At 47.9% G+C, this 13517-nt stretch overlaps 3 protein-coding genes across 4 annotated transcripts in view; 2 read left to right on the forward strand and 1 right to left on the reverse strand.

Annotated features, from left to right (window-relative positions):
- On the forward strand, positions 1–9336 carry CNGA2 (cyclic nucleotide gated channel subunit alpha 2). The gene is made up of 8 exons (XM_075573077.1): positions 1–599; positions 1490–1633; positions 2167–2277; positions 2407–2589; positions 3657–3764; positions 5059–5165; positions 5597–6360; positions 6904–9336. The coding sequence occupies exons 2-8, from the start codon at positions 1509–1511 to the stop codon at positions 7540–7542; spliced, it is 2037 nt and encodes a 678-aa protein (XP_075429192.1). The 5' UTR covers positions 1–599; positions 1490–1508; the 3' UTR covers positions 7543–9336.
- Positions 9205–13478, reverse strand: DNAAF6 (dynein axonemal assembly factor 6). Of its 2 annotated transcripts, none has more exons than XM_075573082.1 (7): positions 13149–13478; positions 12006–12108; positions 11628–11694; positions 11341–11440; positions 11167–11263; positions 9853–9938; positions 9205–9607 (listed from the first exon to the last, which is right to left on the reverse strand). In XM_075573082.1, the coding sequence occupies exons 2-7, from the start codon at positions 12099–12101 to the stop codon at positions 9478–9480; spliced, it is 576 nt and encodes a 191-aa protein (XP_075429197.1). In that variant the 5' UTR covers positions 12102–12108; positions 13149–13478; the 3' UTR covers positions 9205–9477. The 2 variants fall into 2 exon arrangements, with proteins under 2 accessions (XP_075429197.1, XP_075429196.1); XM_075573081.1 differs by having other exon boundaries at positions 11341–11446; positions 13149–13475.
- The window catches only part of NUP62CL (nucleoporin 62 C-terminal like), a 16369-nt gene continuing 16184 nt past the window's right edge, over positions 13333–13517 (forward strand). Inside the window, exon 1 of the mRNA XM_075573078.1 lies at positions 13333–13516. Within this exon, the coding sequence (XP_075429193.1) occupies positions 13510–13516 (7 nt within the window). The 5' untranslated portion in view covers positions 13333–13509. The remainder of the gene's footprint in view (position 13517) is intronic.

A 13517-nucleotide genomic window follows, 5' to 3' on the forward strand; every position in this document is an offset into this window, starting at 1 on the left:
GGGGGGGTGAGAGAAGCATCTCGTGCTCCTCCTCCCTCTGACATTACCTGGGAGATTCTGAGCACACAGTGTGGAGCAGCGAGGCGGGAGCCGCAGGTCGGAGTGAAGGGGCCGTCAGTCATAGCTGTCTGATCGTATACAGGCTTATAAGTGACCTTCTGAAAGCCCTCACCCATACGACGCCTATCACAGACACTCTCACCATTCGCAGAGTAAACTTCGGCTTAAACCATGTTTGATTTTTTCGGGATAGAGTAAAATGGCTGCCGAGCAGACACCGAGTTCGCTGCCGTTGAATCGCGCCCAACTGGTTCCTGGAGGCTCCGCTTCTTCTAGAAGTCTTATAGCAAAGAAATAATTCCATTTTGACGCTATCCGCAGGGATTCCCGCCTGCTTTATGCTGTGAGATATCTGCTTACGTCTATATATAAATATCCATTTTTGAAGGCAGAGAAAAAAATGTCTGGTGCTAGGCTTCCCTAGGCATCCAATCCTTATAAAAGTGAGATTTCCAGACACAGCGTGGGTTCCTGTGCATTTCCCATCGAGGGTGCCATCGCTGGAAACGGGCGAGCCCTGTCCGGAGGACGTCAGAGAGGTAACCCTACTGCCTTGGAGTTATATGGGCAATACATCTTGTTTTATAAAAAGAAATGGGGGAGGCAGGCGCTCAGTCTCCCACTTCAGGCTGTTTCTTAGTTGCTTGTTTTGGGGACATGCGGGGTAGGAACATTAATAGGACAGGAGCGAGGTGTAGGGCCAGACACTATAGGGGGTTGAGGGTTAAATAGGCAGGGTGTTATATATACATCTCCCTTCAGCACAGAAGGTGTTAAATATACTTTGAAATATGCGTTCCTAATGTTTGATCCCATTACCTATTGTCACATGAAAGGGTCCGATCCCATTAATTATAATATGTAAATGAGGCTTTGGGGACAAATTGTCACTTTAATGTCCAAAAACATCATTTAAAATCCATTCATCTGCTGCTTTCATCCCATTAAAGACGTCACTATCATTAGGTCACTTTGCCCCTACGTGGGACTGACCCTTTAACCCATTAAACACCTCTCTGCCATTAGGTCACTTTGCCCCTACGTGGGACTAACCCTAACCCATTAAAAACAACACTGTCATTAGGTCACTTTGCCCTACTAGGACTGACCCTTTAACCCATTACTGTCATTAGGTCACTTTTCTCCTACGTGGGACTGACCCTTAACCCATTAAACATGTCACTGTCATTAGGTCACTTTGCCCTACTAGGACTGACCCTTTAACCCATTACTGTCATTAGGTCACTTTGCTCCTACGTGGAACTGACCCTTTAACCCATTAAACATGTCACTGTCATTAGGTCACTTTGCCCCTACGTGGGACTGACCCTTTAACCCATTAAACACGTCCCTGTCATTAGGTCACTTTGCTCCTACGTGGGACTGACCCTTTAGCCCATTAAACGGGTCCCAACTTTGCTGTTTTCAGCTCAGTGCTCTCATGGAGGATGACGGGTCAGATAAATGTTCAGAAAAGTTCACCGCCCTCCCCCTCGCTCCCCTCACAGCCACGTCTGGCTGTCAAGACCCCCAGCGAAGCCGAGCTGGACTCTGCCGAGATCTGCGGCAGCAGGTGAGTGTATGCAGGGAATGTGAGTGAGGTATGCACTGAGTGTGAGTGTATGTAGTAAGTGTGTGTGGTATTCACTGAGATTGAGTAGAGACCGTGAGTGTGATATTAAGCAGTGAATGTGAGTGTATGCAGTGAGGTATGAGTGGGTGTATCTGACCAAGTGCAGTGAGTACGAGTCAGGTGTGGGCATTAATAATTGTAACTGTCACTGTGCAGTCATTCTCGTGTCCCCTCTCTCTGTGTCACTGCACATTCACTCTCGTCCCCTCACTCACTCTGTCGTGTCCCCATGCTCTCTGTCACTGCATTGTCACCCTCTTGTCCACCCTCTCTCATGTCTCCGCTCCCTGTCACTCTCGCTGTGTCACTGCACTGTCACTCTCTCGTGCTCAAGCTCTGTCACTACACTTTCACTCTCGCTGTGTCCCTTGACTCTGTTCACTATGCTATGACTGTCTCTCTCTCACTGTGCTGTCACTCTTTTGTGTCCACTCTCTCTGTGTCACTGCACTGTCCCTTTCTGGTATCCCCAGGGCTCTGTCTGTATGTGATGACACCTGTTCGGAGCTGCAGAGGGTCGTATCACAAGATAATGGGGATGTCGTGTCCCACGCATCCTTCCGAGGAAGGGGAGCTCTGTCCAGGTATGTGGGGTAGATACACTGACCAACTGCAGAGGGACAACTGTCACTGTGTCACCCTGCGGGGGAGAGACAGACTCCATGTCCCATAGCTCCTGTTATCCTGTGTCACCGTGTCACTGTCCCCCTCAGAATTGTGCGCTTGGTGGTGGTTCTCCGGGAGTGGGCTCATAAGAGCATGCGTGACCCAGAGCAGAGACCTGACTCCTTCCTGGACCGGTTCCGGGGGCCAGAGCTGCAAACCGCAGAACGACAGAGTGGCAAGGCGCGTCAGGAGCCGGCCGGTGACAGCGGCCATGACAAGACGAACCAGAAGTAAGGCTATGGGAGAGGTGACGAATCATAGCTCTCTGTACTGCTAGCACTGGCACTTTCTGAAACGGAGAGCTGTGATTGACTCAGGCTGCTGTCACTCAAACCTTGACCTAGCCCCGCCATTGGAATGTTCCATTCACACACAATTCATGGGAGAGGAGGGGGGAGCTGAGAAATTGGTTATGTCAGGGATTAATTCGAACACTGCCAGAGGGGCACGGAAATGGTTAATCATCATCAATGGGCATTCCATTGACCCAATTACTTATTGAAAGTTTATTTTAAATGGCAGCCCTAAACGATTCATCTAACCTTTAATCTGGATCTATGTGTTCCACTATCACCTCCTGTGATGTCGTCTATGGCTCTGTCACAGGGACCATTTGGTGACACCAGGTTGAATGAGTGTTAGAAAGGAGTGGGATATCAATATAAAGACCGAGAAGTGAAGGTTACATTTTGGGGCATAGCTGCGTTGAATGGTTTATAGGACTGGGGTAACTGGTCAGTTTGTCCTTAATGGGAGCAGTGGGTTGGTAAATTAGTCGCTGGTATAGCGCAGGTTACTGGCTGTCTGTCTAGGGTTTATTCTGTAGGTTGGTCCATTGGTTGGCCTGTGGGCTGGTTTGAAGGTCGGTCTATAGCTTTGTCTGTGGGCTGCTTTGAAGGTCAGTCAGTGGGTTGGCCTGTGGGCTGGTTTGAAAGTCTGTTCATGGGCTTGATCGAGGGTAGGTTCGTTGGCTAGTTTGAGGGTGGATCCGTGGGTTGGTCTGTGGGCTGGCTTGAGGGTCAGTCTGTAGGTTGGTTTGAGGTTCAGTCCATGGTTTGGTCTGTGAGTCGGTCCATGCCTAAGTCCATGGGCTGCTCCATGTCTCACATGAGCCCTTAATCCGTTAACAGTGCTCAAAATGGCTTAGAAAAAAAGGTAGTGACGCGGTTTCTGACAATATAATTCTCTGTTTAAAAAAAATAGGAAGTGGAACTGTAAGTTTGTCAGTAAAATCACTAGTACTGTGGGGTGTATATAAGTCTTTCACACACCCTGGTCCCATCTCTGACCCGTGCAGGAGGATCTGGGAGCTGTTTGTGGTAGACCCCTCTGGGAAGTGGTATTACCGCTGGCTGCTGGTCATCGCTCTGCCCGTCCTCTATAACTGGTGCTTATTGGTAGCAAGGTGAGTCTGCAGCTTGTCACTTACATTGTCACTCCCCTCCATCCCATCCTCCCCTTCCCCCCTCACTCTCTCCCCCCCCTACACCCTCTCTGTCCCTCCCTCCCTCTCCCTCCCTCTCCCGCTCCCTCCCTCTTCCCATCCTCACACTTCCCTCTTCTCTCCCTCTCCCCCCTCCTCCTCACTCTCCCACCTTCTCTCCTCCTCCCCCTCCAACTTCCCCGCTGTCCCCCTCTCTCTCTCCCTCTCTTCAAATCAAATCAAATAAGCTTTATTGGCATGACGAAAGAACATTTTAGTATTGCCAAAGCATGCATAACAAGGGGTAGGGTATAATGATTACCCAGTACAGGAATAACAGGGGGTAGGGTATAATGATTACCCAGTACATGAATAACAGGGGGTAAGGTATAATGATTACACAGTACATGAATAACACGGAGTAGGGTATACTGGTTACACAGTACATGGGTAACAGTTACATACATGGATGTGGGGGTTAGGCTACGCTTATAGTGCAGGGGACAGCGACGTCAGGCTGCGGTCGCTGGAAAAATCAAATTGAGATAACTTCCAACGATCGCGACCAAGCCGTCGCACCGTCGCGCCGCGCTTACTATAAGCGCACGCGATGGCGGCAATGCATTTGTTTTGACGCGACATCACGTCGCTGTCGCCGGCACTATAAGCACAGCCTTTTTGGGCGTCTCTCAGCCTGTGCAGGTGCTGATATAGAGTGCAGCCAGTTCGGCTGTGGTTTCATCTTCTCCCAGGAGGATCGATATTTTTTGGTTCTCTTCTATATAATTAAAGTTCTGGATAAGAGCTGTGAGTTTCTCCAAGTGGGAGAAACACTTCAGGAGTATTGAGTGCAATGCAGCAGGATGTGTGTTTCATCTTCTACCTCTCCTAGCTCACATCACTGACACAGTCTCATCTCCCGGGGCTTCCAGTTCTGTCTGTCTGCCTGTTTCTATTTCCAGGCTGTGGGCACTCATTCTGTATTGGCACAAGGTCTGTCTCTGCTTTGGATCTTGCACCTTCATTAGGTAGGGTTCCACTGTGTATCTCTCTGTAGGCTGTGGTAGGTTTCCAGCTTCTTTGAGTGCTGGATATCATTTTCCCACATAGTCACATACTGCTCCTTCATTTCGCTGGCGATTTGATTTGTTGATTTGTTTTTTTCAGCAGGCTATTGATCTATGTGGGGTTTTGTTCTTAGAGTGAGAGGATAAGTTGTTTGATGGCACAGGGTTTAGTGAGGAGCTCCTCACTTAATCTCTCTCACTTCCTCCAGGGCTTGCTTTAATGATCTACAGACTGGTTACACCATCGTGTGGCTCACACTGGATTATATCTGTGACTTCATCTACATCGCTGACATTATAATCCGTCTGCGCACAGGTAATCTCACCGCAGAGGTGGCTGCACTGTCAGATTCGCACCCCAGTGGCGGCTGCGCCAATGTCAAGATCCCACCCCAGAGGTGGCTGTGCTGTCAGGATCCTACCCGAGAGGCGGCTGCATTCATTTCGGGATTCCACTCCAGAGGCGGCTGCATTAATGTCAGAATTGCACCCCAGAGGTGGCTGCAATTATGTAAAGATCCAACCCCAGAGGCAGCTGCGCTGTCAGGATTACACCCCAGAGGCGGCTGCACTCATTTTAGGATCCCACCCCAGAGGCAGCTGCACTAATGTCAGGATCCCTCCCCAGTGGCAGCTGCGCTCTCAGGACCCACATCAGTGGCGGCTGCACTCATTTCAGGATCCCACCCCACAGGCGGCTGTATTAACATCACAATCCTTCTCCCTATCTGTCTCTCTCCATTTTAGGTTTCCTGGAACAGGGCCTCCTCGTCAGGGACCCCAAGAAGCTCCGTGACAGTTATGTCCGCACCCTGCAGTTCAAGCTGGATGTGCTTTCCGTCCTTCCCACTGACCTGGGTTACCTGGCCCTGGGACTTCACCGGCCAGAGCTGCGCTTCAACCGCCTGCTACACTTCCCACGTATGTTTGAATGCTTCGACCAGACGGAGACCCGGACCAGCTATCCCAACATCTTCCGCATTTTCAACCTGGTGCTCTACATCCTACTCATCATTCACTGGAACGCCTGCATCTACTACGCTATCTCCAAGGCCATTGGCTTTGGGATGGACTCCTGGGTGTACCCCAACGTGACCGACCCCAGCTACGGCTACCTGACCAGAGAATATGTCTACTGCCTCTACTGGTCCACGCTAACCCTCACCACCATTGGTGAGACTCCACCGCCTGTCACTGACACAGAGTACCTCTTCGTCATCTTCGATTTCCTGGTTGGTGTCCTCATTTTCGCCACTATTGTGGGAAACGTGGGCTCAATGATCTCCAACATGAATGCCACTCGGGCCGATTTCCAGGCCAAGATCGACGCCATGAAGCACTACATGCAGTTCCGCCGGGTCAGCAAGGACCTGGAGGCTAAGGTCATCCGCTGGTTCGATTACCTGTGGACCAACAAGAAGACGGTGGATGAGAGGGAGGTTCTGAAAAACCTGCCGGATAAGCTGAGGGCTGAGATCGCCATCAACGTCCATCTGGAGACACTCAAGAAGGTGCAGAGCATGACCTCTCTCTCTCTGATGAAGCTAAAATGTATAGTTCAAAAATAGTATAAGGGTGGTGGGGTCACTGGAAGAGTCACTGCCCCAGATTTATCAGAGAGGAATCCCAGAAATATATCTGTTGCTGTCTTTTTGAGCTGGTTTAGTTCCCACATTTTGCAGCCAGGAGACTTTAGTAAATAATCAACTATTTGCCTCCTCAAACATCGACCTGTAGTCACATTAGTCCGCCACCTCAGATCTGGTGCAGCTTATGTGCTGCAAACGCAGAATATCATATATCCCATTATGGCCCATAGTTACTAAGGGATGCATTCCTGCCAATTCCAGATGGGTAAATATGGGCTTCTGCCTCTTAACTCTACCTATTGTCTCAGATAACTACTCCTATTGCTCTATATTACTGCTCCCTATAACTCCTCCCATTGTTCAATATTACCGCTCCCTATAACTCCTCCTATTACTCCATATACCCGTTCTGTGTTAGTGTCCTCCCAGGTCCATCTCTCTCCCTTCCTCTCTCTACCTCCTCAGGTTCGGATATTCCAGAACTGTGAGGCTGGTCTTTTGGTGGAGTTGGTCCTGAAGCTGCGCCCTCAGGTCTTCAGCCCCGGGGACTACATATGCAGAAAGGGGGACATTGGCCGGGAGATGTACATCATCAAGGAGGGGAAGCTGGCCGTGGTAGGAGAGGATGGGGTCACCCAGTTTGCCATCCTAACTTCAGGAAGTTGTTTCGGTGAGATCAGTATCCTCAACATCGAGGGCAGCAAGATGGGCAACCACAGGACTGCTAACATCCGGAGCATCGGCTACTCTGACCTCTTCTGCCTTTCCAAGGACGACCTGATGGAGGCACTGGTGGAGTACCCCGAAGCTAAGAATATCCTGGAGGAGCGGGGGAAGGAGATCCTGGTCAAGGAGGGTCTCCTAGACGAGACAAAACAGAGGGATTCCATGAAGGGCAAGACCAACGAGGAGAAGCTGGAGGTCTTGGAGTCCAACCTGGACTTGCTGCACACCCGCTTCGCCCGCTTGCTGCGCGAGTACAACACGGCACAGCAGGGGCTGAAACAGAGGGTCACAATGCTTGAGGGGAGAGTGAGGAACCTACATGGGGGTGACGTCTCCTCAGATGGTCTAGAGAGCGGGGAGGAGGGTGAGAAGAGGTGAGAGGACAACAGTAACTTATCTTGCGATCCCCCTCCATAAGGAATGTCCCACCCCCCACCAAGACTTTAATGGGATCGACCTCTACAAGAAATGAGTTCCCCATTATGGGATACCCCTCTACAAGAAATGAGTTCCTCATTATGGGATACCCCTCTACAAGAAATGAGTTCCCCATTATGGGATACCCCTCTACAAGAAATGAGTTCCCCATTATGGGATACCCCTCTACAAGAAATTAGTTCCCCATTATGGGATACCCCTCTACAAGAAATGAGTTCCCCATTATGGGATACCCCTCTACAAGAAGTGTTTACCCTCATAAACTCCCATGGGATTCCCCTCTACATCAAATGATTCTCCATCATAATATTTCATGGGATCGACCTCTACGAGAAATGAATCCCACCCCCATAATCTTTCATGGGCTCAACCTCTACAAGAAATGGTTCCTTCTACAGACCTTTATTGGACCCCCCCCCCCACCAAGAGATGGTTTGTCCCCCCATAGACCTCTTTATATGGTCCTCTCATTAACACAAGCTGCAGAGCATTGCTGATTTAACTCTTTCGCTGCCTTATTGCACCCTAAATGTTTTGCTGGCTCGTGACAGTGAACTGGATAATCCCTTAACGGTTAACCACTCCCTGCACGTTAGATTGTCAGCTCTGCAGCCAGCTCTGCATATACGGAGGTGCTGAACAGAACATTCCTGGTGTGTTCTCCTGAGATAGCTATGCCCTCGTCAACTAACGGATAATTGCACCTGGAGGAATCAGAGCCCCCGACCGATTGCTAATTAGCTCAGCACACAGTGTCTTAACAAGACTTTGTTACCTTGGGTACCAGCCCCAGCAACCATACAAACATAAAGCATTGCACACATAGCAATATACACTACTCTGTACATATCTGCACTGCACAGACATACACTGCTCTGCATATCTAGATACAATGCACTGCACACAGATATCCATTGCTCTGCATATCCATATACACTGCACACAGACATACAGTACTCTGCATATCCATAGACAATGCACACAGATACACACTGCTCTGCACATCCATATACTGTACACTGCACAAACGAAAAAAAAAAAAAGTAAAAAAAAAAAAAAAAACATTTGATATCCACCTTAAATCCAGAGATAAAAAACGCACGGGGTGGAGAGTGGGACATGCTCCATGCCCTCGACACTGCATTCCCCTTCTTTTACAGGGTGGGAAAGCATAAGCCAAACGCTGCTATTTTCCGCTCACAGTGATGTCTCCCTCAGGGTAAACAAAATGGCTGCCAAATCTCATGTGAATAGGAATCTGCAAAAACATTGGAAGCGGCTCCTATTGGACAGTCATTAAAATGCCCAGGAAGTAGTACCGGTAAGAATCTCAGGAACTTATGGGCCCACAGAACTGAAAATAGTGGCGTTTGGTTTGGGGGGGAAGCCCCCAAGTTCCTACCCTGTATAAATGGGGGCAGTTAGGGTGGATTGCTCCTTTAATAGGCTGATTCCCAGCATTCTTTCATGCTTTTACTTAACCCGTTCTGTGTTTATTTACATTAATAAATGCATCTCTATTTTATTTTTTAATAAATGTATACTTAATTTCTTGGCGCCGCTTCTGCCTGCCTTTGAAATGTCGAGAGATTTCAATAATAATCGTATTAAACTCCTTTATTTTAGATGTTCTGCTATAAAACAACATTGTGCAATAAACTGGTATATTAAAGACAAAATAACGTCCCGTTGGGAAAAGCTTTGTATAAATTATTATTGCATTAAAAAGTTCAATGACACGCTGTTCCGGCTCTGAAAAGCTTTGTATGCCGTTTGTTATTCAATGCGGTCTTGTTAAGTGGCGTAGTGGATAAAAGGTTGGACGGTGGACTTCTGATGGACACAGGGATGATGTGCTCCTCACTTCTTGTGATGTCACAGGAAGTTGATGAAGTCGAAGTCTCGCATCATGGGGAGAGTCACCTCCAGCGCCTCTCTGTCGGACAGGAATTGGGCTTTTCCATTCTTGCTGTCCACAGGGTGTGGGAGGTGTAACCCCAACTTACTGAGGAGAGAGGAGGGTGCACAGGAAGCATGGGAGAGAGGTCCCCTCTGTATCACTCTGCAGGGGAGGGAGATTCTCCATAGCTCCCTCATGTCTGTCACCCTGCGGGGGGGAGTGACAGACTCCATCTCCCATAGCTCCCTTCTGCCTGTGTCACCCTGAGGTTGGAGGGACAGACTCCATGTAACATAGCTTCCCTCTGTGTTACCCTGTGGGGGAGGGACTGATGTAACTGTGTCACTTACTATTTGGGAGCTCGGAGGTCTAGAAATGTGTTCCTCAAACTGAGCGAGACTTCTGCAGCCTTCGTGTCGGCCAGCTGGATCCTGACCTGAGGGCAGAGTTAATGCTTAATGTATCTGTCACCAGAGGTGCCCAGAGACACAGCATCTGAAACCAAGCTCTGTACACATGAAGAAGAGACATGTGAGGTTAGGAAAGCTCTGTACACATGAAGAATAGCAAACAAACAAACAAATACAAAGCGCACCAATCAATAGGATGCATAAGTAAAATATATACGTGAAAAACAGTGATGTAAGTAACAAAAATATAAATAAATATATCAAATATAACCCCATTGGCAGTTTCTGAGGTGCTTCTCCAAGGAAAAGACCCCCCACAAGGTCTCGCAGGAACACAGATGCAAAGATTGGAGCGCAACTCCCAGGAAGTACAAGCGGGGTAGAAAAAACACAAATAGTGCAATTCTGTGTATTAAAGTGTGTATTCGGAGGTAGAAGGGTAAGAGATGCACTCACAGGTTAGCTGGATAAAGCAGGCATGTATTGCACTTAACTGGGCAATCAGCAGTTAGACTTTGGGAATATATCAAGCCTGAGGTTAGAATGGATATACTATACCCAATGGTGTTGAAAGGGTGTCCAGGCTCACTTCAGGCTTGTGGGTATATCAGAAATCCTCTCCAGTGGTTTATAGGGAGAAAAGGAAAATGGACATAGTGCAAGTATTACTTTTATTAACAATTAAAAAGAGTAAACATAGGGTTAAACTCACATGCTACAGGTAACAAATAGGCATTGAGAGCACCCAGGGTCACAGCGAGGACGCTGCCGCACACCTCCGCCAATGCTCCGATCGGGATTCCCCCTCCACAATGGCAGATATTCTATGCTAGCAGCGCCGGCCTCCAAAGGAAGAGGGGGAGCAGCACACAGGGGGGTCACAGCAGTTAGTTTCACAGTTAAACAGCTTCATGCCTGCTTTATCCAGCTAACCTGTGGGTGCATCTATTACCCTTCTACCTCAGAATACACCCTTTAATACACAGAATAGCACTATTTGTGTCTTTTCTACCCTGCATGTGCTTCCTGGACGTTGCGCTCCAATCTTTGCATCTGTGTACACATGTAGAATAGACCTGTGAGGTTTGGAACGCTCTGTATATGTGAAGAAGAGACCTGTGAGGTTTGAATCACTCTGTACATGTGAAGAAGAGACCTGTGATGTCCCAAACTCAAACGAATCAAAACATAGGGGTTTAAAGCGCAGGAACCTGCTCCCCACTTGCTGATTTTTGAGGGGCTGTATCTCCTTACCACCATGTCCTCACAGCAGGCCGTGGACGGGTCCCTCCGGCTCATCCCCAGGAAGACGTCCTCTGTTCCCACCCTTTGCTTATAAAGGATGTTGTACCTGCACGGGTCAAAAGGGTCAGGTCAGCAGGAGAGACCTCTAACCCAGCTCTCTAACATGGGGTAAGAAGGACTTACTCAGGCTGCTCTCGGGGGTCCCACGTATCATCGAATTCGGACCCCTCAGGTACCTCCTGCTCGTCCCATATTTCCTTCCTGTCCTTGCTTTTGTCTGGAGCTGTCACTTGGGAAAATGGGACAGATTAATGTCACCCTGCGGGAGGAGGGACAGACTCCATGTCCCATAGCTCCCTGTGTCTGTCACCCTGCGGTGTTCTGTTTTATGACATGTCACAATAACAGACATAATAAACACTTTAGAGATTAGGTTACTATCCTCCCCTGACTTTGATATCCCCAGTTACCTGCAGGTTCTGGCCTCCTCATGGGTGCAATGTGCCCGGGACCGATCGATGCAGCACAGGACGAAATCTGCGAGATGTGGGACACCATGTCACACACGGAATACGTCACACGGGGGCGGGGGTCACGTCACATGGGGGTGTCACGCAGATGGAACACTCTCCTCCTCCTTGTTCTACATATTCACCCTCTGGTCACTCTCCCTCCTCTGCTTTGGTTACTTACCCCGTGGTCACTCTCCTTCTCCCACCTCGGTCTAGATACGCACCCCATGGTAATTCTCACTCTCCATTGTTTAGATACACCCTGGTCACTGTCTCCCATCTTGGTCAGAATACTCGCCCCCTGGTCACTGTCTCCCCCTCAGTCCGGATACTCACCTCCTGGTTACTCTCCTCCTCCTCCTCCTCAGGGGGGTTCAGCAGTTGACTCAGAGCTTCCAGGGTCCCCACGGGGGAGAAATCAGCCAGCTCCATGTCTGACCTGCGGCAATTGGTGAGTGAACATTGGATATACACACAGTATAGTATACGCACACATATTGTGTGTGTGTGTGTGTGTGTGTGTGTGTGTGTGTGTGTGTGTGTGTGTGTGTGTGTGTATGTGTGTATATATATATTTTTTCACACAAACAAATATAATAGTGCTAATCAGATATACCCATATACAAAGTGATTAAAACATATTTTAAAAGTGTACTATTCAAATGGATTGAATGTGTGGGTGTTGTCAGCACACAGACATTCAATGGTGTTACAAAAAAAATATAAAGAAAATTATATTTAAAAAATCAAACCAATGTAGATGTCCTTGTGATGAAAGGCGTCCAAAATATAAAATCTAATTGGTGGATAAGAGCAGGGACAGTATCTAGACAGATAAAACCACATCCAAGGTAGATCTGTAAAAAGAAGAGACGCGCGTGCCACGCAGCATAATTAAGTATATAACAATTGAATTATACAGGTTAAAATCTCTAGATCGGCACACTCACAAGTGTAGTGCGGAAAAATGCATTCGAGAGAAATCCAACAGGGTACTACTGCCTCCTATACTACGAGATACTACTACCGTTACCAACCAGTGCAATTCCATTGCGAGATTTCTCTCTCAAACGCATTTCTCGGCACTACACGTGTGAGTGTGCCTATCTAGAGGTTTTAACCTGGATTATTAGCTTTTTATATACTGAATTAAGCTATTTGGCACGCGATTCGCTTCTTTTTTTCTCTATAAATGTATATTTATATATATATAAAAAAAAATATATATATATTTGTACCACGCTGTGGAAATATATTGACACTTTACGAATAATAGATAATAATATAGGACCTGTATACATATATATATATATATATATATACACACACACACACACATTATATTTTATATATACATATTATAAACATATACACACTCATATGTACGTATATGTGTGTGTATATATATATATATATATATATATATAAATATATATATATATATATATATTTACATACACACAATATATTCTCACTCACCTTTCTGTGTTTGTAATGACGCGCTCTTGGTCTCCATAGAAACCCACGAGGCTCCTCCCCTTCCAGGTGACTGACAGGGCCTCAGCAGGTATCCCAGCCAATCAGAGCGCAGCCTGAGATGCTGCCTGCTCTGTGAGGACACAGCAGAGACTCGGTTAATTATCCCCAGCCGCGCAGTCTGACTGTCACACGCAATGGAAGATGGATAACGTGCTGTAGCCCGACCGCCAACTCGTTAAAGGCGCTGCAGGCTTTTGAATAGGCACCTATGTCTCACGGAAACGTGGTCCTTTCCGAGCACGCAAGTTCCGACTCCAAGTAAATTTGACGTCCTGACGCCCTGCGTTCCGGCTACCTGCGCATGCCCAG

This window comes from Ascaphus truei, chromosome 16 (assembly GCF_040206685.1).
Source record: "Ascaphus truei isolate aAscTru1 chromosome 16, aAscTru1.hap1, whole genome shotgun sequence".
Classification (NCBI taxonomy): Eukaryota; Metazoa; Chordata; class Amphibia; order Anura; family Ascaphidae; genus Ascaphus; species Ascaphus truei.